The sequence below is a fragment of the Melanerpes formicivorus genome, unplaced genomic scaffold, assembly GCF_026170545.1.
Source record: "Melanerpes formicivorus ecotype bairdi unplaced genomic scaffold, bMelFor1.0.p_v2 SCAF_35, whole genome shotgun sequence".
Lineage (NCBI taxonomy): Eukaryota > Metazoa > Chordata > Aves > Piciformes > Picidae > Melanerpes > Melanerpes formicivorus.
In genome coordinates this window covers 919,791-941,514 of record NW_027142387.1, presented here as the reverse complement: position 1 = coordinate 941,514, position 21,724 = coordinate 919,791, and the positions used below count along the sequence as shown (strand labels likewise).

The window sequence follows — 21,724 nt, the reverse complement described above, 5'->3', positions numbered from 1 at the left end:
TTTCCATTTCTTGTTTTTACCATATTTTGTAGGACTGACCTGGGAGGATTTCTGAAGATAAATACTGAAGATATACAAGATCACATCATACTCTGAGTTATTTTGAATTTGCTTTGTGTTGTCCTCATGGATTTGTGTCTGAGCTTACAGTAGAGTTATGATGATGATAAAAAGGGTTTTCAGTAACACTGAAAGGACCTTTTCCTTAGGAATGCAAATTTGACTATCCTATCTCATGGTCATAAATGCTAAAGAAACAAGTGGCCACCCAAACTGAAGCTTTAACATCTTATAAATCTGCTTAACATGCAGAAATGCAAATAGAAGTCAACACCAGCATTATTTATTGAGATATGAGAAGCTGCAGGCATGAGAGAATGATGTCAAGAGAAACTTTCATTTCCTTCTCTAAGTAAAAGTTAATCTGAGATGCTGCTGGTTTGATCCCCCACTTGTTTGTCACATAGCACCTTGTCTAGGGTCAGGGCTAGGCTGGTCACTAAACAAGGGCCAGAGGCTCTCCATGAACCCCTCTGCCTTCCCAAAGGAAAGAGAAAGGGAATAAGAGAAAAAGACTGATGGGTTGGGAAAGAAACTAAACCAGATTTCATGCAAATAATAACAATTAGATTAAATAGATACAAATAGATACAAACGAATATTGAACCCAACCCCCTGATGGCAATTAGTCACTGTCCCCACTGATGCTGTGGGCATGCACTGGGGAAGTCCCAGACTGGACTCTACTAGATGGGAACAAGATTCAGGAGCCAGATTCTGGAACTGGATTCAGGAAGTCATGGATCAAGATTGAAGGCAGAATGGAGAGTGTCTTCCTCAGATGCTGGCCACAAAGGAACAGATGTGACCCTGGTGATCCCTCAGCTTTATCCAGAATATGAAACCCACAAGATGGAATCCCTTGTTGGTCAGTTTAGGGCCACCGGGCCTGTCCCATTTTCCCTACAGCTGCACCTTTTCCTTCCTGCATCACAAGGTGACACAGAAGATGTACCAGTGCCTTTGGTCTGCACCCAAATCTTTGATGTTAAGTCTCCCCATCAGTGTTGTCACTGCCAGCAGCAGCCACTGTCTGTGCAAAGCTGCCTTGAGCTGCAGAAAGCTGAGCAGACTGAGCTGGGAAAGGCACAGCACCAAGCAGAATTAGTGCTGGTCTAGCCCAAACCATGACAGATTTAATAACTCACCTCTAGTTTTGCTGAACACATTTGAATTTAAGCAAAAAAAAAGCCCTGTGCCACTTTTCTGGTAATACTTGTGATTATGATGACACTGAGTGCTTTTGAAATCCCAATAATACCACCCAGGAAGTCTAACCACGACTCTAAGAGCTGTTAATGATCACTTTGCACAAAGAGAGCAAGGGATAACTTGATATAAAATGTAGACACACCACTCAAAGGCTTTGGTTATCCATGACAGGTCTTTAGAAGGGAAGATGCAGGTACATAAAAGCCCAGCATACATGAAACAGAGGAAGATATTTTTTCTCTTTCATCTGACTTCCCTCCTCCTTTCACCAACTCCAGTTCTATGGGATTTTAGACCAACACAATGTGCAGAAATAAAGTAATTGTATTCCAGGAACAAGATGACATACAGAATATGTTTTCTACAGTTGTTCAGAATGGAAGGACTTTCTCTATGCCACGGACTGGTGTCCCACAGGAAACTTACTGCACAGTCCATTCATCTTTGCTTGGTAGACAAAGCAGCACACAGTGGATTGACAGTACCTTTGTCCTCAATGAAGATTTATCACTCATATTAAACACTCTCCCATCCTTAAGCCAGTGAAAAGAAGAGGGAAAGCAGACACAATTAAAATAAAATGCTGTAAAATAGAAACAAGTCAAAATGATGTTTTTAATCAAGTATTTCCTCTGGGCCTTAAGCAGCTATTGGGTGGTTTGGAGCAAGCTTAAGACACCTCACAAAAGCCCCTTATCTCCAGCAGTGCAAATGAGGTTAATGGACTCATTTCCACTGCATAGTTCACTTTCTCTATTCTGCCTTTTTTGTTTTGTTTTGTTTTATGCAGATAATTGGAAATAACAAAGAAACATCATTCTCTGGAGCTTAGTAGGGAAAGGAAGTTCACTTCTTTGCCAAAATCCAAATTCAAGTCAAGAAAGAAACGGCAAATAAAACCAGAGTGGAAAAAAGAACGAGTTGTACCAAAGGGTAACAGGCAGTTATCACCCAGCTTCACACATACACCAGCATGGGAGAAGGGAAAGGGAAAAAGCCAGCCTATAACTGTATATAACTGTACACAAAGCTATTCTTTTGTTAACCCCTCAGTGTCTCTGCAGTATTCAGCTGGCCCTTATTGTAGCATTTGCATGCACAGAGGGAAGGATCCTGACTCAGCCTTGTTCCTGCCTCTGCCAAAATTCCTAATACCAGGTACAACCATCCCCTCTCTGCAATCTCTCTCTCATTTGTCCAGTTATACTGGACTGAATCATAATCAAATTGCAATAAACATACCATGAGTAAAAAAAAGAGCTTCCTCAGATCTAAGTCAGAAATAAAACATTCTCAGATTCTCAGCTTGAGATACTTAAAAACCAAAAGTACAGTGCTGCAAAAGCGGACTTCTTATTTTGAACCAAAAGTGACGTAAAGGTCAGGACACTGCTATTCTTCTGCTGTACCTTTAGAAGACCTTCCAGATTATAAAAGATAACAAGGAAAAATAAAAACCCCATAGCTTATGCAACGGGACCATGTGTTTGGGTGAACAGATGTGGGAATGACACTTAAGGGAATTAATGACTGACTTTCATAGCCTACTGGAACCATTTCTACATGCATATCGTGTTTTATGCAAGAACTGGTGGAATTATAAAGTACAGGTCACCAATTATCAGTCAAATAGATTTCAGAATTCAACTGAAACAATAACAAGTCAACCCATACTTTGATAGAAAGAAATATAAAAACTACCTGGATAAACTAGAAAATCTCTCCCTCACAACCAAAAAGTCAGATGTGTAAGACATTTCAGAAGAAATCAATCAATCTCTCTGCAGAATCATAACAATGGTTTGGGGATGTTGCAGTTTGAGCTGGGTGCCCCCCTGCAATGTTTACTTCCTGTGTCCAGAAGTCCAGCCCAGAGGGGTGGACACAGGAAATTATGTAGTATTTCATACCACAATCCTTTGCACCACTATAAGATGCAGTGCGGAGTCTAGCACTTTCTCTTTTCTTCCTCCTCCGTCAGCCGGTAACTGGGGAGATGTCTCCTGGCTTTGGGCCTGGCTAGGCCCAAGGCCACGGGGGGATGGGCAGTCTCAGATCTGGCCAGCTGAGACTAGCCTAGCAGTGGGAGGGGGAAGAAGGAGCCCTGGGGGTCTCGGGTGTACCCTCAGGTAGGGATGGGATCTCTCTGGGTGTGTTTGGGGATTTTTCTTTGTCACTGTGCTTTTGCTTTTCTGTAAAAGTTCACTGCTTTCTATTTAAACTTTCCATCACTTTTGCAATCCGTTTGTCTGAGTGTTTATTGTTGCCGGGGTGGGGAAGGGGGCTGCCTCAACCCAGCACAGGGGATTTTCCCTTCCAAATTAACAAAGCTTAGTGCTGGATGTCTTATGTATGGCATTTCTTTTCATTTCCTCCCATGTGTGCTTATTAAGTTCATTTTATGAGAGTGTCTCAGACTGTTCTAACAAATTGAAGGTTCCATGTTTAGACAACAAAATAATTTTCAGGCTTTTAGTATGTGCCAACTGGCTGTGTTAGAACTCTTATTTGAGGCAATATGCTAAACCCCCCACCTTTCAGGGTATTATGTGAATTACAGATATTGGAAAAGATGCATGGTGCAGCAACAAGAAGTTTACCTCTTGTGACAGATCAGCTTGAATTTGGTGATAGTGAAATAAGAATAACCTTTAAAGAGTTTCCCCCCATTGTACTTAGGATACTTCATATGCTGCTAACTTTTCTATCATTTAGGTAACGTTATAACTGTTCACAGCATCACATTTTAATTTTATTTTGGTTAGATATGTACCTTGTAAGTTTAAAAAAGAAAACCTAGCCCAGTTTTCAACACTGATGAATTCTGCTTTTAAAATTTGTGTTCTCTGCCTGAAGTATTCATGTGCAACCTCACACATGCAGGGCACTTGATAAAAAGTGGGGGACAAAAAGATTTAAGTACCATTCACTACTGTGGGTTTTTTTTTATCTTAGTATTTCAGCTTGCTGAGAGTCCTACTTGAGCAGAGACTGCAGATCATTGCCAAACTGGATGTTAATAATAAAGCCTAGCTGACAGCAGAAAAAATAACACTTATATTTCACTTAACCCTTATCTTCTCCTACAAGATAGTAGTGCATAAAAATATTATAGTATATAGTAAATCGTAGTATAGAGTATATAGTAAATTATAGTATATAGTAAATAGGGGTTTTAATAAAGAAATTTAAATATATAGAAAAAATCCAAGAGTTTTGATGGCCTTTTATATTTCTATAAATGCTAACACATGCAAGAGGAATAAACATTCAGGCTACAACCAGCAGGTCCACTTTTTAGTTTGTCAATTTGCAGAAATAGTGAACAATCTAAGGCTTCAATTTATGGGCTTCTTAATTATCATCACTGATGGCAGTTCTTAAAGAAATCAGACCTGTCATGGACAGTGATTTTTTTTTTGTTTGTTTGTTTCCAGGATTCCAAACTTGGGAAGTTTGTCTCTGTTCTCAGTGACATTAAATTAATAATGGAAGTTTCCTCATTCTCAGTGAATGGTCCCTGAAATGTTCAAAGATCTGAGAAATCATTTGTACTTTGATGGACTCTTGTAGAGAACTTCTAAAGGTTTATTTTGTCAAGGATGAGGAGGTGTAAAAACATTCTTAAAAGTGAAATTAAGTTTAGTATTTTACTATTAGATGAGTAGAACCGAGCCATTTTAGTAACATTAAGATCCACATGAATGAACTGCAACTTGAGCTCTGTTTTGCAGCATACAAGACAAGAGCACTTTAAGCAGATATTTGTTTTGACTTTTTTCTTACCTCCAAAGAAATACTTCTCTCCAGTCTTAACTTGCAGAGGGCTGTTTGTTCGAACAGCTGAAGCTTCATCACCGTCAATGGTAAGGACAGCAAAATTTTCCTTAGCTAAGAATCGGACCTCGTGCCACTGCCCATCATTGAGACCAGAGCCTGCAAAGAACAAAAAACATTGGAATATTCTGCTTAGTCCAATATTTATTATCTTTAAGAGTTTTGTGTCTCTCTTCCTTATATAGCACTTAATGAAAGCTACTGCAGGAATGAAATAATTTCAGTGTGGTAACAAAGCACTGCTAATAAAGTAACTGCTACCAAAAAAAAGAACACATCACAAATACAAGTCCTGGAACTACTGAAGTGTCCATGCTGTTAGCTGCAGTTTTATCTAACTACAAATGTTACCACTCACTTTCCCATCAAAAAGCCATGCTCTACATTTTACCACTAAGGAATATCTCCTGATGGTTTGTATGATCATGTTCAAAAAGGATAATGTATTGATTAGTCTATTTAACTACAGTGAGTAGTAAGGCCAAAAGGGCACATTATGCTTGTGACTGCTGACTTTATCAAAAGCAATGTATTTCCTAGAAAATTATTTATTTGTCAAAATAAAACACACCACAATGCAATAATCTGTTTCTAAAATTAAGTGGGATGCACATGTCAGCAGAAGTATAATGGAAAATAAATTTTCAAAAGAGTCAAGAGATTATTGTCTTCTAAGATCTAATATCCATGGCAAACAGCTATACCTAAACATTTAATGAAAGTTTTTTCCTACTACTTCCACATGTTTAAGACAAAATCCTGAAATACCATGGAGTGTTATACTTCTGAATATTCATTAGTGTGAATAAAAGTGGCAGAAACCTCTTTAAAAATTACCAGCAAGGAATTTTTTTTTTATCAAAATTTGCTCAATCTGGTATAAGAACAGATGAAAGATGCAATATAGTAAACATGAGAAAAGCTTTCTCTGTTTGTAAGCTTTTTTATCATTTTGATTATATTTGACAGACAAAAAAGAAATGGAAAACCATGTAATTACAACCCAGGAAAAATTAATTTCTATTGTTAGTATAAACTGATAAAGGAAAAGAAGATGGAGGAGAGGGAGAGGGAGGGGGAAGGGGAGGGGGAGGGGGAGACTGTGTCCTCTTGTTCTGGTGCTGTTTGCCTGGGAGAAGAGACCAGCCCCTGCCTGTCTACAACCTCCCTTTAGGTAGTTGCAGAGAGCAGTAAGGTCTCCCCTGAGCCTCCTCTTCGTCAGGCTAAGCAAGATACACCTTTTTCAAACAGTTCCAAACCAAACCTATTAGAGTGTGTGTTCCTACAATGGAAGTTTATAGGAATATACTTAAAGTCCCACATTTCCAGCTTGAGATGACCTAAAATTGAAAATTCTGTTTCTTTTTTTTTTTTTTATCAAGGTATTCAATATTACCTTGAACAAACTAACAACAACTTCTGGACAAAATTAAAACTTGGCTATTTAAACATGAGGTACAAAACTGCAGCAAGAGCTTTCATTACACTGGGAAGTACATCTGAAGCACTCACCAGAAAAGGAGATATTTCAGCAATCAAGAAATAACAAAACATTAGGCAACACAGTGCCAGCCAAACTTGTACTGCCAATGTTATTATACCAAAAGATAAGCTTTTACACCTTGATTGACTGTGACTAGAATAATGATGGAATCATGGAATAGAAGCATAGAATCACTTTGGTTGGAAAAGACCTTTAAGATCATTTAGTGCAACCATTCCTGATACAGGCCAGGTTGCTGTTGGCCCTCTTGGCTACCTGGGCACACTGCCAACTTATGTTCAGTCAGCTGTTGATCAACAGCCTCAGGTCTTTTCCAGTCATTCTGCCCCATGCCTGAAGCATTCATAGGGTTGTTGTGACCCAAGTTCAGACCTGGTATTTGGTCTCATTGAATCTCATATGACTAGCTTTGATCTGTTAATGCAGCTTGTCTAGTTCCCTCTCTCAAGCCTTCCTACCCTCAAAACAGATCACCTGTTGAAGTTGTCCCTGTTCATCTGTGGGCTGTTGAAAGACTATTTTGTACAGCAGCCTTCTCCCACACAAAATCTACGTTATTGCCTGGAAACATCACAGGTTTGCTTGGCATCCTTTGTTGCCATTCCAAGCGTTTAGGCCTGGCCCCTGGGTAGGAGCTAATACAAAACCATAGAAAGGTAGGAAACAAAAAGGAGCTTTAGGGCTGAGAAAGATTTATGTCCATCTCAGCTCTCCAGAGAAGCAGAAATAACAATGAATTAAGTGATGCGGTGTATGAGGCTGAATAGAATAGAATAGAATAGAATAGAATAGAATAGAATAGAATAGAATAGAATAGAATAGAATAAACCAGGTTGGAAGAGACCTTCAAGATCATCGCGTCCAACCTATCACCCAACACCACCCAATCAACTAACCCATGTAACCAAGCACCCCGTCAAGTCTCCTCCTGAACACCTCCAGTGACGGCAACTCCACCACCTCCCCAGGAAGCCCATTCCAATGGGCAATCACTCTCTCCGTGTAAAACTTCCTCCTGACCTCCAGCCTGAACTTCCCCTGGCGCAGCCTGAGACTGTGTCCTCTTGTTCTGGTGCTGGCTGCCTGGGAGAAGAGACCAACCTCTGCCTGTTTACAACCTCCCTTCAGGTAGTTGTAGAGAGCAATAAGGTCACCCCTGAGTCTCCTCCTCTCCAGGCTAAGCAGCCCCAGCTCCCTCAGTCTCTCCTCATAGGGCTTGTGTTCCAAGCCCCTCACTAACTTCGTTGCCCTTCTCTGGACTCGCTCCAGCAAGTCAACATCCTTCCTAAACTGAGGGGCCCAGAACTGGACACAGTACTCGAGGTGTGGCCTAACCAGTGCAGTGTACAGGGGCAGAATGACCTCCCTGCTCCTGCTGGCCACACTGTTCTTAATGCAGGCCAGGATGCCATTGGCCCTCTTGGCTGCCTGGGCACACTGCAGGCTCATGTTCATCCTACCATCAACCAGCACCCCCAGGTCCCTCTCTGCCTGGCTGCTCTCCAGCCACTCTGACCCCAGCCTGTAGCACTGCATGGGGTTGTTGTGGCCAATGTGCAGAACCCGGCACTTGGATGCGTTAAATCTCATGCCGTTGGACTCTGCCCATCTGTCCAGCCTGTCGAGGTCTCTCTGCAGAGCCTCTCTACCCTCTAGCAGATCAACACCTGCCCCCAGCTTGGTGTCATCAGCAAATTTACTGATGATAGACTCAATGCCCTCATCCAGATCATCAATAAAGATGTTAAAGAGGATGGGGCCCAGCACTGATCCCTGGGGGACTCCGCTACTGACTGGCTGCCAGCTGGATGTGACACCATTCACCACCACTCTCTGGGTTCGGCCATCCAGCCAGTTCCTAACCCAGCTCAGAGTGCTGCTGTCCAAGCCATGGGCTGACAGCTTGGCCAGGAGTTTGCTATGGGGGACGGTGTCAAAGGCCTTGCTGAGGTCCAGGTAAACTACATCCACAGGCCTCCCCACATCCACCAGGCGGGTCACCTGATCATAGAAGGAGATCAGGTTGGTCAGGCAGGACCTGCCCTTCCTAAACCCATGTTGGCTGAGCCTGATCCCTTGGCCATCCTGTAAGTGCTGTGTGATTGCACTCAGGATGACCTGTTCCATGATCTTGCCTGGCAGCAGGGACTTGTATCGGGTTCACATGCCCAGGAGGGCCACAGGCTCTGTGCCAGGGCTGCCCAAGAGCAGGCCTCAGAGCAAGGCACAAGCCCATCCCCAGCCTTGGGCTGGCTCCTTGAGAAAGCCTGGCTAGGAAAAAGCGGAACCAGACCGCCTGTGAGGGGAAAGTGTGACAACAGCCCTGCCAGCTGCAAGGGGAGAGCAGGAGGAAGGACAGGAGGGTGTCAAGGCATGTTGCCCATAGAGATTCCACTGGGGATCTCTCCTGAGGGAGCTGCAGCCTATGAAGAGCCCACACTGGAGCAGGGGATGGTCAGATGTCAGGGCTCCTCTGTCCTGACCATGTCCCTCTAGAGGTAGAGCAGTAGGGAGCAAGGAAGTGATGCTCAGCTTGGAAGAGGGAGAAGGAAAGGTATTATTTTCATGAATGTCTTTGTTTCTTACTGCATAAATCTATTTTAATTGGCAATAAATCAAATTAACTTTCATAGAATGATAGAATCAATCAGTCGATGGTTTCAATTGGTTTGAAAAGACCTTTAAGATCAAGTCCAACCATCAACCTAAGACCACCATGGTCATTAAACCATGTCTCAAAGTACCAAGTCCACGCATTTCTTGAGTATTTCCAGGGATGGTGACTCCACCACCTCCTTGGGCAGCCTATTTCAATGCCTGACCACTCTTGGAGTAAAGACATTTTTCTCAAGGCAAATGTCTTTATCTCACTCCACAAGCTTCTTAATCTTATTTTATCCTCTTGTCCTGTTGAGGTTGGGAGAAAGCAGCTGGGTGGCTGGCTGCCAGCTGGCAAAGGTCAACCCACCACAACAACTGATGGAGCTAAAGAGAAATGATTATGCCATAAAATTGCAACTTCTTATAATAAGCTTTCATTTGCCATCCTCACCTTATGGAGACAGCCTTTCACAAAAGAATGAACCAATGGTACTATCCAGGACAGTGGTTTAAATCTAACATTGCAGGAGATGTGAAATACTTCAGCTATTTTAATCTGTGTTTTTTGACTGCATGTTCTAGCCTGCTTTGTGCACACTAAATTAATTAGTTTTGCAATACCTGTGTTGTTGTTGTATGGCATTTTGAATAACGCTAGAAGAAGGATTGGAACCTTATATGCAGGATAAACAAGCAATCTCATACATCAGACCACATAGCTATTACTGCTGCTATGCTTTGTTCCCTTATTAGTATCAGAGAGTTCAACTTCCTCTTTCAGGAAGCATGAGATGTAAAACAAGAAAGAAATTAACTCCGCTCAGCTTCTCCCAGGAAAAAAAAAAGCCTAAAGACTGCAAAAAAATAAGAAGAAAGTCATCCTCTCCATCACAACCAGCTTGTGAGTTGAGTGCCTCCACATTTATTATTTTGGGTGTCAGGGGAGAGGAAAGTATTTGTCCAAGTCACTATGTACTTCTTTAAATCTTAGAAAGCCTGAAATATTTTCCTAAAGCACAGAAACAAATGATGCTCTCTGCTGAATTAACAAGTGAATGTGGCATGCAATTTGTTAGTTTAAGAAGTGCTTGGTTGCTTCTAGCCAGTCGGTGGTACCCTTTCCCAGAGTACCCTCTCCCAGAGTGCAGTGAAGGAAAAACACCTCATGCTCACTAGCATCCCACTGGTAAGCTGAACGATGGAATCACTCAAAGCAAGAAGGAGGGGAGGGAAGGTGGATCAGAGTATGAGAGCTGCAGGTTACCAGTTAAACCTAATTCTATGCATTGTCTCTGTGTCTACAGCATTTATCAAAGCACACTAAGGGAGGTACATTGATGTCTGTGAGATGTATGCTAGAGGCACTGGTGTTTTGCCTGTATGAAAAATATTTGCCCCTACAAGCTGGCATTATTCCCAGCAAGTCCTGAAAGATCACACTGTTTCTGCATCATGAAATCTTCACTGTATTGACTAGAAAATGTTCACAAGTTAAGGATAATCTCCTCTTAGCTGCATGTATTAACCATCCTTATGGAGCTTTATCGTCTGACAGTAATATTGCCAACTTTTCTGGGATTCAAAGTTGCCACAAGATTTCAAGTGCAATATTACATTTCCTTAGAAAACCTTATACTGCCACGTTTTGAGCACTGGAACACTTCTCTTAAGAGGGGAGGCTTCAAGAGTTGGGGGTGGTTGGCTTGGGAAAGAGAAGGCTGTGGGAGGACTCTGCTGAAGCCTTTCAGTACTTAAAGGGGTCTCTAAACAAGATGAGGGCAATCATTTAAGCAGGGCCTGTTGTGACAGGACAAGTGGTGAAGGCTTGAAACTAAAAGAGGGAAATTAGGACTAGGTAGAAGGAAGACATTTTTTTATGATGAGGGTGCTGAAACATTGGTCCACATTGCCAAGAGAGGTAGTAGATGCTCCATTCCCAGAAACATTCAGTCAGGTTAGACACTGAACAGCCTGATCTAGTTAAAAATATCCTTGCTCACTGCAGTGGGGGTTGGACTGGATGACCTTTAACAACCCCTCCCAACCCAGGCCATTCTGTGTTTCTATGATTTTCCCTGGAGTTTACCTGGGGAAGCTAATGAGGATTCCTCACCAGTACTCAGCAAGTGCTCACTTTATAGAACTTTGCTCCCCAGTGGTGTAACTAAGAGCAGCTTTCATCTCTGCCAGTGTTCTGTTCTTATTTTATTTACATGTGTTTTAAAGGCAGCAGTGTGAACAAACTCTCCTTTCTTAATGTGATAACACACTGTTCAGCGACTGAAATTGTTACTGGTATACGTGGTATACTCTCCCATGAAGGATAACTTTGTACAGCTTCATGACTTGTTTTTATTGTAACTTTTTATTACATGCCTTAAGTATATTGAGGAATTATTTCTGCTTGGACTTTTAAAAAGTCAAACTTAGTTTTTTCAGTAAATAAAGAGTCAGCATTAAGAGTAGAATATTAAGAGATTTTTTTTCCTGAAAAGTTTTGAATGGACAACATACCAAATGAACAATGGTGATTTCTCCTTGCAGCTAAATCTCTCCTGTCTGAGCAGATACATATATTTATTTGCAACTTTCTGGTATAGAAGCTGAGAAAAAAGGGGAAAAAAAAGAAAAGCAAAAAGAAAGGAAACACTGCTGCCACCACAGACTCCCTGCTGGTTTCAAATTAAAATTAAGTATGATAATTAATGCATTCTCACTATCTAGGATTTCTATTCAAATGACATTATTTTAAAAGTAGGACTCTTGAGGTAGGCACTTTGAACAAGAAGAAACAGATGTTTTGCTTATTATAGACATGGAAGAAGGACTAGATTAAGGAATACCAAAACAGTACAAGAATTTAATACATAACAGAGAACGTGGAACGATAACATCTGGTCGAGTTATGCCTTGAAGAAAACTGTAGTAACAAGAGATGTCAAATTCTTCTACAGTTAATCTTATAGAATCAAGTCCTCCTAAAAAATGTAGTGACCCATGCAGTGGCTATTAACAAGTGCTACAGTCTGCTGATATCCACAGCCACAAATCATCTAAAGTCACAGAATCATGCAATTGCTGAAACAATTTCAGCTTTACAACCCAGGCCTTTTCCTTCTCCTTCCACTGCTGCTCTTCTCACATTCTTTATTCCCAGGGGGGGAAAAGAAAAAAACCACAGACTTTTTATGCCTTAGGTATTAAATATATATACACCGAAATTGGAACATGTTTCATCTTGCAGAGAAAATGTTGGTGTTAACGAACAAATACACCTTATACACATCAATTACTTACCACAACTGTTCCTAACTGGCTCAAAACTCTTTCCAGATCACTGCCTGGCTCTACCTGCTTTTTAACTGACAGCACTGAGAAATTGAGGATAAGACACCTGGGATGGTTACCCTGGAGATCAATAGCTAAAGGGTGGGGAACAAGAGGATGGGGCCAGACTCTTTTCAAGTGGTGTCCCATATCAGGACAAGGGGCAACACGCACAAACTGCAACACAGGAGGTTCCATCTCAACATGAGGAAAACCTTACAGTGAGGGTGCTGGAGCTCTCAAGCAGGCTACCCAAAGAGGCTGTGGAGTCTCCTTTTCTGGAGAGATTCCAAACCCACCTGGAAACTGTGTTCCTGGGCAGCCTGCTCTGCTCTGCTTTAGCAGGAGGGTTGGATTAGATGACCCCCAGAGTTCCCTTCCCACCCCCATTGTTCTGTAATTCTGTAAAAACAATAATTACTATGCAGCACTGTGGCCCACATCCAGATACCAGATCACCATCTTTTAGACTTGAAAGCAGTTATCTACATCTTGAAGAGTACACAGAACTCAATAAAAATTCTTTCTTCACTTAAAAGCACAAGGATGCCAATGTAAATTCTGATCTATTGTTAGGTTTCACATAATTTCAATAACCATTACCAAAACTGGTGATTTAACCACTCTTTATCCAAACCCTATTTTTCATAGAAGAAACCTCCAGAATTCTTTTAGAAAAAGGTCTATACTTCTTTTTTTTTTTTTCCTGTTCTTACAAATTATAAGGAATAAATCATCTTTGAAACAGCATCATACTCAGAAAGCTTTAACTTCACTTTATAGCTTTTACAGTCACCTGTTTGATACCATTTGGCACTGAATTATTATTTTTATATGCTCAGCATCTTAATATTTTAAGTGAGCTAACCAGAGCTTTGCTTTCCATCTCATGAAACCGAAAGATACTTGTTTTATGACTATTTTTGGTCCACACTGGATATTATTCTTTAGGTTTTTTGGTGGTGGTTTTGTTTGTTTTTGTATTTTGTTTTGGGTTTTTTTGGGGGTTTTTGTTAAGAAGCTTTTCTGAATTTGAAGCCCTTCTGTCACTACAATTATTCAGACTGTGTAAAGGAATACAGAAGATAACTTATTTTGCCTTTCCTTCCCTTTGGACTAATCAAGTTGAGATACTAAGATAGAGATAGATTTTATTCTTTGCACATTTATGCCAGATAAATAATACATAAAAGTAAATAAGTAGATATTCCAGACAGGATAGAAAAGTGATTCTGTAACCTTTAATTTCTTAAGACTCAATGGTTGGACTTGATCTTAAAGGTCTTTTCCAACTCAAGTGACTCTCTGATTCCATGAAATATTCAAAGAGAAGCAGCATAGATTCATTCATAATTCCTCAGTTTTTCTCACAGTTGCCCAACTTGAGCACTCTCGTTTTGGCTTAAACAGAGTACTTAATTACAAACAAAAGAGAACTTGGTGGTGAGGGTCATATTGGCAGGAGATAGCAGATATAAAATGCAGAAAAAACTCCATGTGACTAAAGGTAAATCAACATGTTCCTGACCAACACTAAAAATTAAATGTAACTTTGTTTTGATACTGAAATCCCTGAGAGGAACTTCTCAGGGGATTGCTCTGAATCAACAGGGACATTTAAAATCATGCTTTAGCAAGAAATCACTCAAAGCTATAAAAGCCATGCATGTCTTTAAACATTCTGCCAAACTGAAGCCTAAATGCATCTCAGACAGACAAACAGGTCTTTTAATGCACATTTTCTAGCACCTTTTAGAGCTTGAAGCATATGATGGGGGAAGAGGTGATTGAGATTTGTCACTTTACTCATGATACTCTAACACAGCTTTTATGTTGTACATTTGGCAATATTTTTAAATCAGCATCTGTAACACAACCATTGTGCTCCTGTTTAGATGTACCAAGCTCTAGGCACAAGATTTTCGGCAAGGAAATTCACGCTGAAGCCCTCTTCATCTCTTAATCCTATTACACAAAAATCCTTTCTATCATTTTATCTTCATTGTACATGTGCCTCATGGAATGAGCAGCAACAGCATTGCACTATTCTTCTGAACACAACATAGCAGTTTTTACAAGGATTTAGACAAACCTCTGCCTCTTCTGCAGAGTCAAATAGGGTAGAAAACCCAAACCCACTGCTTCCCACCAGAAAAAAAATGCCAAATATGGATATAAACTAGCACATAGGGTGACCAACCAATTATTCTTTCTTTCATTATTTTTCATTAAACTCAAACTACTCAACTAAACTCAAACTTTAAACCTGGAATTCTCCACCACCAGAATAAAACAGGGCTATAGAATCACAGAATCATGGAATGTGCTGGGTTGAAAGGGACTTCAAAAAGTCATCTAGTCCAACCCCACTGCAGTGAGCAGGGACATCTTCAACTAGAGCAGGTTACTCAGAGCCCCATCCAACCTGACATTGAATGCTTCCAGGAATGGAACATCTACCAGCTGGCCCAGTGTCTCACTACCCTAGCTACCAAAAAAAAAAGGTTCTTTTTATCCAGTCTGAACATAGCTCTTTTAGTTTAAAACCATCACCCCTTGTCTTGTTGCAAGAGGCCCTACTGAAAAGTCTATACCCATCTTTCATAGACACCCCTTTAAGTACTAAAAAGGCCACAAAGTCTCCCCAGACCCTTCACTTCTCCAGGCTGAACAGCCCAGTTTTTCTTCATAGCACTCCAATCATTTTTGTGAAGCTGATTCAGCAGGTCCATGTCTCTCCTGTGATGAGGACTCCAGAATTGGACCCAGTATTCCATGCAGGCTCTCAACAGAGTAGAGATGGAGAATCCCCTCACCTGATCTTCTAAGCCCACACTTCTTTTTTTTGCAGCCCAGGATACAGCTGGCATTCTGAAGACTTATTTTCTCTAATGACTGTTCATACTGTGGTTGAGACCCTATGAATGGCATCTGGTGGCTGGACTTAACCTTTTGTTAGACCAATTTTTCAGCCATAAACAAAAGCAGTGAACACCACTCAGCAGAAGACATTCTTGTGCATGAACCAGATGCCTACAGAGACAGTTTACAAGCAGACTGTGTTTAGTTTTTACTTTGTTGCTGGAGTGCGTGCATAAAGCCACTCTTGCAATTGTCCCTCACAGTGGACCTGGCTTTGCATTAGTATTAGTCTCAAAGTTTGAGGAATATATTTCCTTTATATGAAAGTAAGTCCAAAATAACAAGCTACCATCTCAAGCATGCAAATAGCATTGCATGGACTTTCGGGTCTCAGCATGAACTGTTCTGCTCTGCAGATCCACTCCCATCCTGCTGCTCTGTTTGCCACTGCAGATATATAGACAGGTCTAAAATGCTTAAAGCATTTGCTGAGGACATTAGGATCTTGACTTGAACAGCAAACAAGTCCTGTTTTATCAAGAGTTTTAAGGAAAAAAGTGATAAACCACCATGCTGCCACAGCACTCTGCGGGGTATTAAACCTACTTCACAGGAAGAAGTTCAAGTGGCATCTCCTGGCCCCATGAAGAATATATTTGCCCTAGAATTTGCATGCATTTGCTGGCAGATTAACTTTTCACTTCTGCCAAGTGTACATTTTTCAATGCCATAAAGACAACACACACATAAAAAAGAAGGTTCTTAGTAAACTTGACTCAGATTAAGGTCTTAATGTAATGATTGTTTCAAGTGATCCACATCATTAACATAATTTTTCTCTTTTTTATGCATTATGTTTTCTTTGCAATACAATTCTTTGTAATACAATATCTCCCAAAGGGAACCACAATAAAAATATTTGGACCCTAGGCAGTGTTTTTTCTATGAAAACCATCAAAACATAATTAAACTGCTAGCACTGCAGCACTGTTTTGCATTGTAGTGCATATTGCCTTTCACAGACTGCTCTTGGACAGTGCAAATTAACCTCAAATTCAGGAAGAAATTACTCAGAGAACATGTCCATAAACCTGCCTAGGTTATAACAGTAGATTTCATATGTTCCTTTAGGAAGAAGCATCTAATGAAAGCAGCCTTTCAGTATAGAAGAAGTTCTAAGAAGCAAAGAAACTTGAAAAAGTCTGTGTTTCCCTGCCAACTGGGTATATCAGCATTTCTGTCTTTCACTAGGGGTTGTGAAAGAGGAATGTGTAGGTTCAATGACCACACCATACCTTTACACATTTGAAAAGGTATCAAGCTGTCCTTTGTCAAATAGGCACTGCCTTATTTTGCTGCTCCTTACCAGCACCAGATGAACCCTAACTTCAATAACCTTCCCCAGACTCCTAGAAAATGAAGACTGACTCCAGCCCGCAGCTGCTGTGAGGAGAGGCACTTCTTTCCAATGCAGCCACACAGCAGTGGGTTGCTCAGTGTGGCAGTGAGAGCAGAGCAGAGTGCAAGATATGCTACCTTTGAAATCCAGATGAATGCACCTTGTTCCTATCTATCAAGAGACTATTTTGTCATTTTTTTGGTCATCACAGCTCCGACTTAAAACATTGTCCTGCAATTATGCATTTCTAATACTCACCTCAACACAACAATTGTCAAAACTCAAAGCAAGATACTAACTAAGCTGAAGATTCAAACTCCTGTGTGAAAACCCTACATACATATTAAGTTCTGTCTCTAGAGAAACTACCTATGGAGTACTAAGTCCAGTTTTGGGCTCCCCAGTACAAGGGAGACAGGTAATCACTGAAGAGAGTCCAAAAGAAGCTGCAAAGATGCTGAGGGGACTGGAGCATCTCTGTGAGGAGGAAAGGCTGAGAGACCTGGGGCTGTTTAGCCCAGAGAAGAGCAGCCTGAAAGGGGCCTTCTTAATGCTGATCAACAGCTAAAGGGTGGGGGGCAAGAGGATCGGCACAGTGGTGCCTAGTGACAGGAAAAGGGGCAATGGGCACAAACCGGAACACAGGAGGTCTCATGTGAACAGGAGAAAAAACTTTGCTGTGAGATTGCTGGAGCCCTGTAGCAGGCTGCCCAGAGAGTTTGTGGAACTTCCTTCTCTAGAGAGATTCCAAACCCATTTGGACATTGTGATCCTGGGCAACCTGCTGAGGGCAACTTTGCTTTAACAGGGGAATTGGACTAGATGATCACCAGAGGTCCCTTTCAATCCTCACCATGCTAGGATTCTGTGTGATTCTTTTCTGTTTCCTTCAGGTGCTTTGTTAGGGGGAAAATGATAGATTTGAATAGTTTAACAGTTTATTACAGTGGAGTACTAATACAGATCACAAGTTTCCTAGAGCTCTTTACTTACTACATAGTTGTAATAGCCACTTGATTATTGCTTTTTACTTCACAAGTATCTTCCTGCTTTATTTATTTCTGTGTGTTTCAAGTAGGCAAGAAACTAAATTATATACCAGGAAGAAAACCCAACCCAACCCACCACCGACAACAAAAAAGTAAAGCAAAGAAACAAAAGGAAGATGACAGAAATGTTGTAAATCTGGAGAAGATTAGGAAATGTACAGCTTAGTCTAAATCTTTCTCAATGATTACCAATCTGTAATTAAGAAAAAAGTGCTTCTTCAGGAATTATTAGTAACTGAGATGTCTTTTCCATATTTCCTTTTAATAATTTCATTTTTTTCAGATCACAAGTGAGACCACAAGAAAAAACAGAGAGGTAAAAACCTGGCAGATCTTTAGACTTTTCCCCCCTTCTTCTTCCTTTCTATAGCTTCTTTTAAAATTTTTAATCCAAATATAGATTATTTTTTTTTTTAAGGTCAGAAAATCTCCCCTCGCTCCTCACTGTAAAATTGTTCTTTGATAGGAACTTGAACTGTGCTGCTATGATAATTTTTTATTACAGGTTTTCTGTTGCATTTTATGCATTAGGTGGTCTCTCACAGGTATAATTAGTAATTAGAGGACCTGCAGACAATAAATCATCAAAACACATTATCTTTGCATCATACTTTACTTGGGTTAAAAACATTCTGATGCAGTGGAGAGGCTGTCACTAGCACTTTATGAAGATGAATCACGGAGCTCACAAGCTGAATTGTAATAAATCATTCAGATCACTATTGTTACAGCTCTTGTGACACTGTCAGTTAAACGTGGCTGAGCACACTTGGACTGTTACAGCAACACAGGCTGCTGCTGACAGCTGGACACATGCTGGTGGCCTGGAGATCGGTAAGGGACTGTTAGGACCAACTCATCTTAGAAAGCCTATTCTCAGTCATAGCATCAGTAAGTTCATTTAGCTATTTGAGATCTGCTAATAACCTGCTCCTCTCCCTGAAAACAGCAACAGAAAGAACAAAACCCAATTTCTTTTTGAAGTTTGAGCTCTCATAAAGAGCATGCATACCCTACAGAGAAATTTCTACAGACTCCTCTCCCTGAAAACAACAAAAAGAACAAAACCCAATTTCTTCTTTAACTTTGAGACTTTATAAAGAGCATACACACTACAGAGAAGCTACTGCAGATGCAACATCTGAAAGTTGCTACAAAAATTAGTCAAGAAAGAGGCAAGCAATTTGAATATGAAATTAATTCTATTGTGGATTTAGTGTTGTTTCTAAAGTTCTCTAAAATAGCCCTCTACTACAGACAACATTCAACACGTTTCTTCTGAATTACTGGAAATCTAAACATGTATCTAGTGACAGGATGACAGGAAACAGACTCAAGTCGTACCAGGGGAGGTTTAGGTTGGATATCAGAAAAAAAAAATCTTCATTGCAAGAGTAGTGAATCATTGGAACAGGTTGCCCAGGCAAGTGGTAGAATCACTGTACCTGGAGGTATGTCAGAAAACATGCAGATGTGGTGCTGAGGGATATGGTTCAATGGTGGACTCAGCAGTGATGGGTATTGGTTGGACTTGATGATCTTGGTGTTTTTTTCCAACCTCAAAGATTTTGTTTCTTAAATTGATGCTTACAGAAGATGTTACACACTCAAACTCCTACTTGTTTATGTTTACCTAAAGTTATCTGCCCGTTCCACTTATTTATCACTGACACAAAGCAATTTCAACAATAAAATGTTCTAAACCAACAGCTTTGCAATTGTCCTCAAAATCCACAACAAATAAACAAACACTAAGTAAATAAAGATATTTAGCATAATAAATCTGTTGCTTCATGCATGACTTGCCTTCACATCACAGAGAGCATCTGGAAATTGATTTTTAAACAAAGCTTTGCAGCATAATTTGGTGCTGTAACTTATGTTGGTTTACTTTTACTTTGATGAAAAATGTTATAAAGTAGCATCTGAGTTTCCAAAGCATGCAAAATGGAAATCAGATTTCATTATGGATTGGTCCTTATCCCTTCCTGGCAGGAATGTTGGTAGAAGTCAAAACCTTCAAATGACACTTGTATGAAAATAATTTGTCTATACATTGTTTTTTAAGTTGCTCAGAATAATGTAGGCAGCTGCTTGTAAAAGCTTTCCAAGCTACTCTGCTTAAGATTGGGGTAAACAATACAGAAAGGGTAGCTCAAGAAACCTAATTCTCTCTTTGCCAACTTGTTTTTAAACTTCAATGACCTGCCAAACTGGTAATCAAATGCTGACTTATTACAGAAGGCTATTAAATTTTGTTATTTGTTTGCTAAGGACTTGGGATTTTCTTTTAAAAACCAGGAAACAGCCAAAGTCCTTTGAGTTTGCTTTCATTCTTTTAAGATTGGGTGAGAGGAAAGCCATTTCAGCTTCACATACTATTGCTGGGCTCATAATATGGATCCATCTCAGTCACTCTTGATGTAGTTTAGGTCTTTGCAATGTTACATTTGTTCTTATTGCTACTATGCAGTAGGAACCTCCAGTTCATTCAGATAAAAAGCACTTCTAAAGCAGAAGGAGTAACCTTCTCCGGGTTTCCATAGAGATATCACGCTTTGGGGGAAATTGCTCCTGCTGAATTAATGAGGTTGGTAGTGATAAAGCTGTTCAGGTCTAACACTGAGAAAGCACAATGAAGTTTGCATGTTGGTGGAAAATCTGAAAGTTGACTTCAGATAAAAAGTCAAAAAGAATTTAATCTGGATAACAGTTGGAATGCAGATGCTCTTCTTTTTCTGAGTGCAGCCATATGGAATGAGCACATTCACTCTTAGTTCTAGTGATAGCAAATTAAACATCCTGAGCCATTAACCTCATAACTCAAAAAATTCTGCAGTTTCTTAACGTGAATATGGCAGATAATCTCCTGACCAGCAAACTGCAAGCCTGAATTCAGGTTGAAATCTTTCCTGTTTGTAAGTTTTCCAATCTAAAATGAAAGTACAGGCTTGTGAGTTATAAAAACAAGAGCTCATGTTAACAACAGGAGTACTGGTTTGTTTATTAATGATGTGACAATTCCTGGCCTTTGCCACACCACTTTTTAATAGTACCACAATGCAACATTGGCAGAATTCTGTGTGTTCTCTCTCATATCTGGAATGGTTTTGTGCTTGTGTATCTGGCATCTAAGTGGGAATATTCCAGCAGAGAACTGTAGTATTGGAATCACCTTAAAAAAATTACAGAAATCACATATCAAAACCAGCATGACGGGCAAGGCCAGTTACACTCTGCCTGCAAACATTTACAATGCTTGTGAACACATTGCAGATACTGGAAAACTGAGCAGGATGTATATCTACAAAGGAGATAGATATATATATATATATATATGAGATATAGATATATATGAGATATATATCTATGAGATATATATATATATATATGAAAAAAAAATCATATATATACAAGGATGTGTGTCTACAAGGAAAGGTGTGGGAATATGAAGCCCATTATATTCTTTGGAGCCCTCAATACAAGAACACTGAACTGTTACAGCAGGTCCAGAGGAGGCCACCAAGATCATCAGAGGGCTGGAGCACCTCTTGCATGAAGACAGGCAGTTGGGATTATTCAGCCTGGAGAAGGCTCCAGGGGGACTTCAAAGCAACCTTCCAGTATTTGAAGGAGGCTACAGGAGTGCTGGAGAGGTACTTTTTACAAAGGAATAAAGTGACAAGATGAGGGACAGTGGCTTCAAACTGGAAGAATCTCAGAATCATAGAATCATTAAGGTTGGAAAGGACCTCTAAGGTCCAACATTCTACCCAACACCTAGACCATGTCCTGAAGTGCCCCATCTACTCATTTTTTGAAGATGTCCAGGGATGGTGACTTCACCTCTTCCCTGGGCAGCCTGTTCCAATA

At 40.4% G+C, this 21,724-nt stretch overlaps 1 protein-coding gene across 1 annotated transcript in view; it reads right to left on the bottom strand.

Annotated features, from left to right (window-relative positions):
* CNTNAP2 (contactin associated protein 2) overlaps nucleotides 1-21,724 on the bottom strand; it is a 1,101,400-nt gene that overhangs the window by 435,944 nt on the left and 643,732 nt on the right. Inside the window, exon 9 of the mRNA XM_068156823.1 lies at nucleotides 5,059-5,208. Coding sequence (XP_068012924.1) covers nucleotides 5,059-5,208 — 150 coding nt within the window. The remainder of the gene's footprint in view (nucleotides 1-5,058; nucleotides 5,209-21,724) is intronic.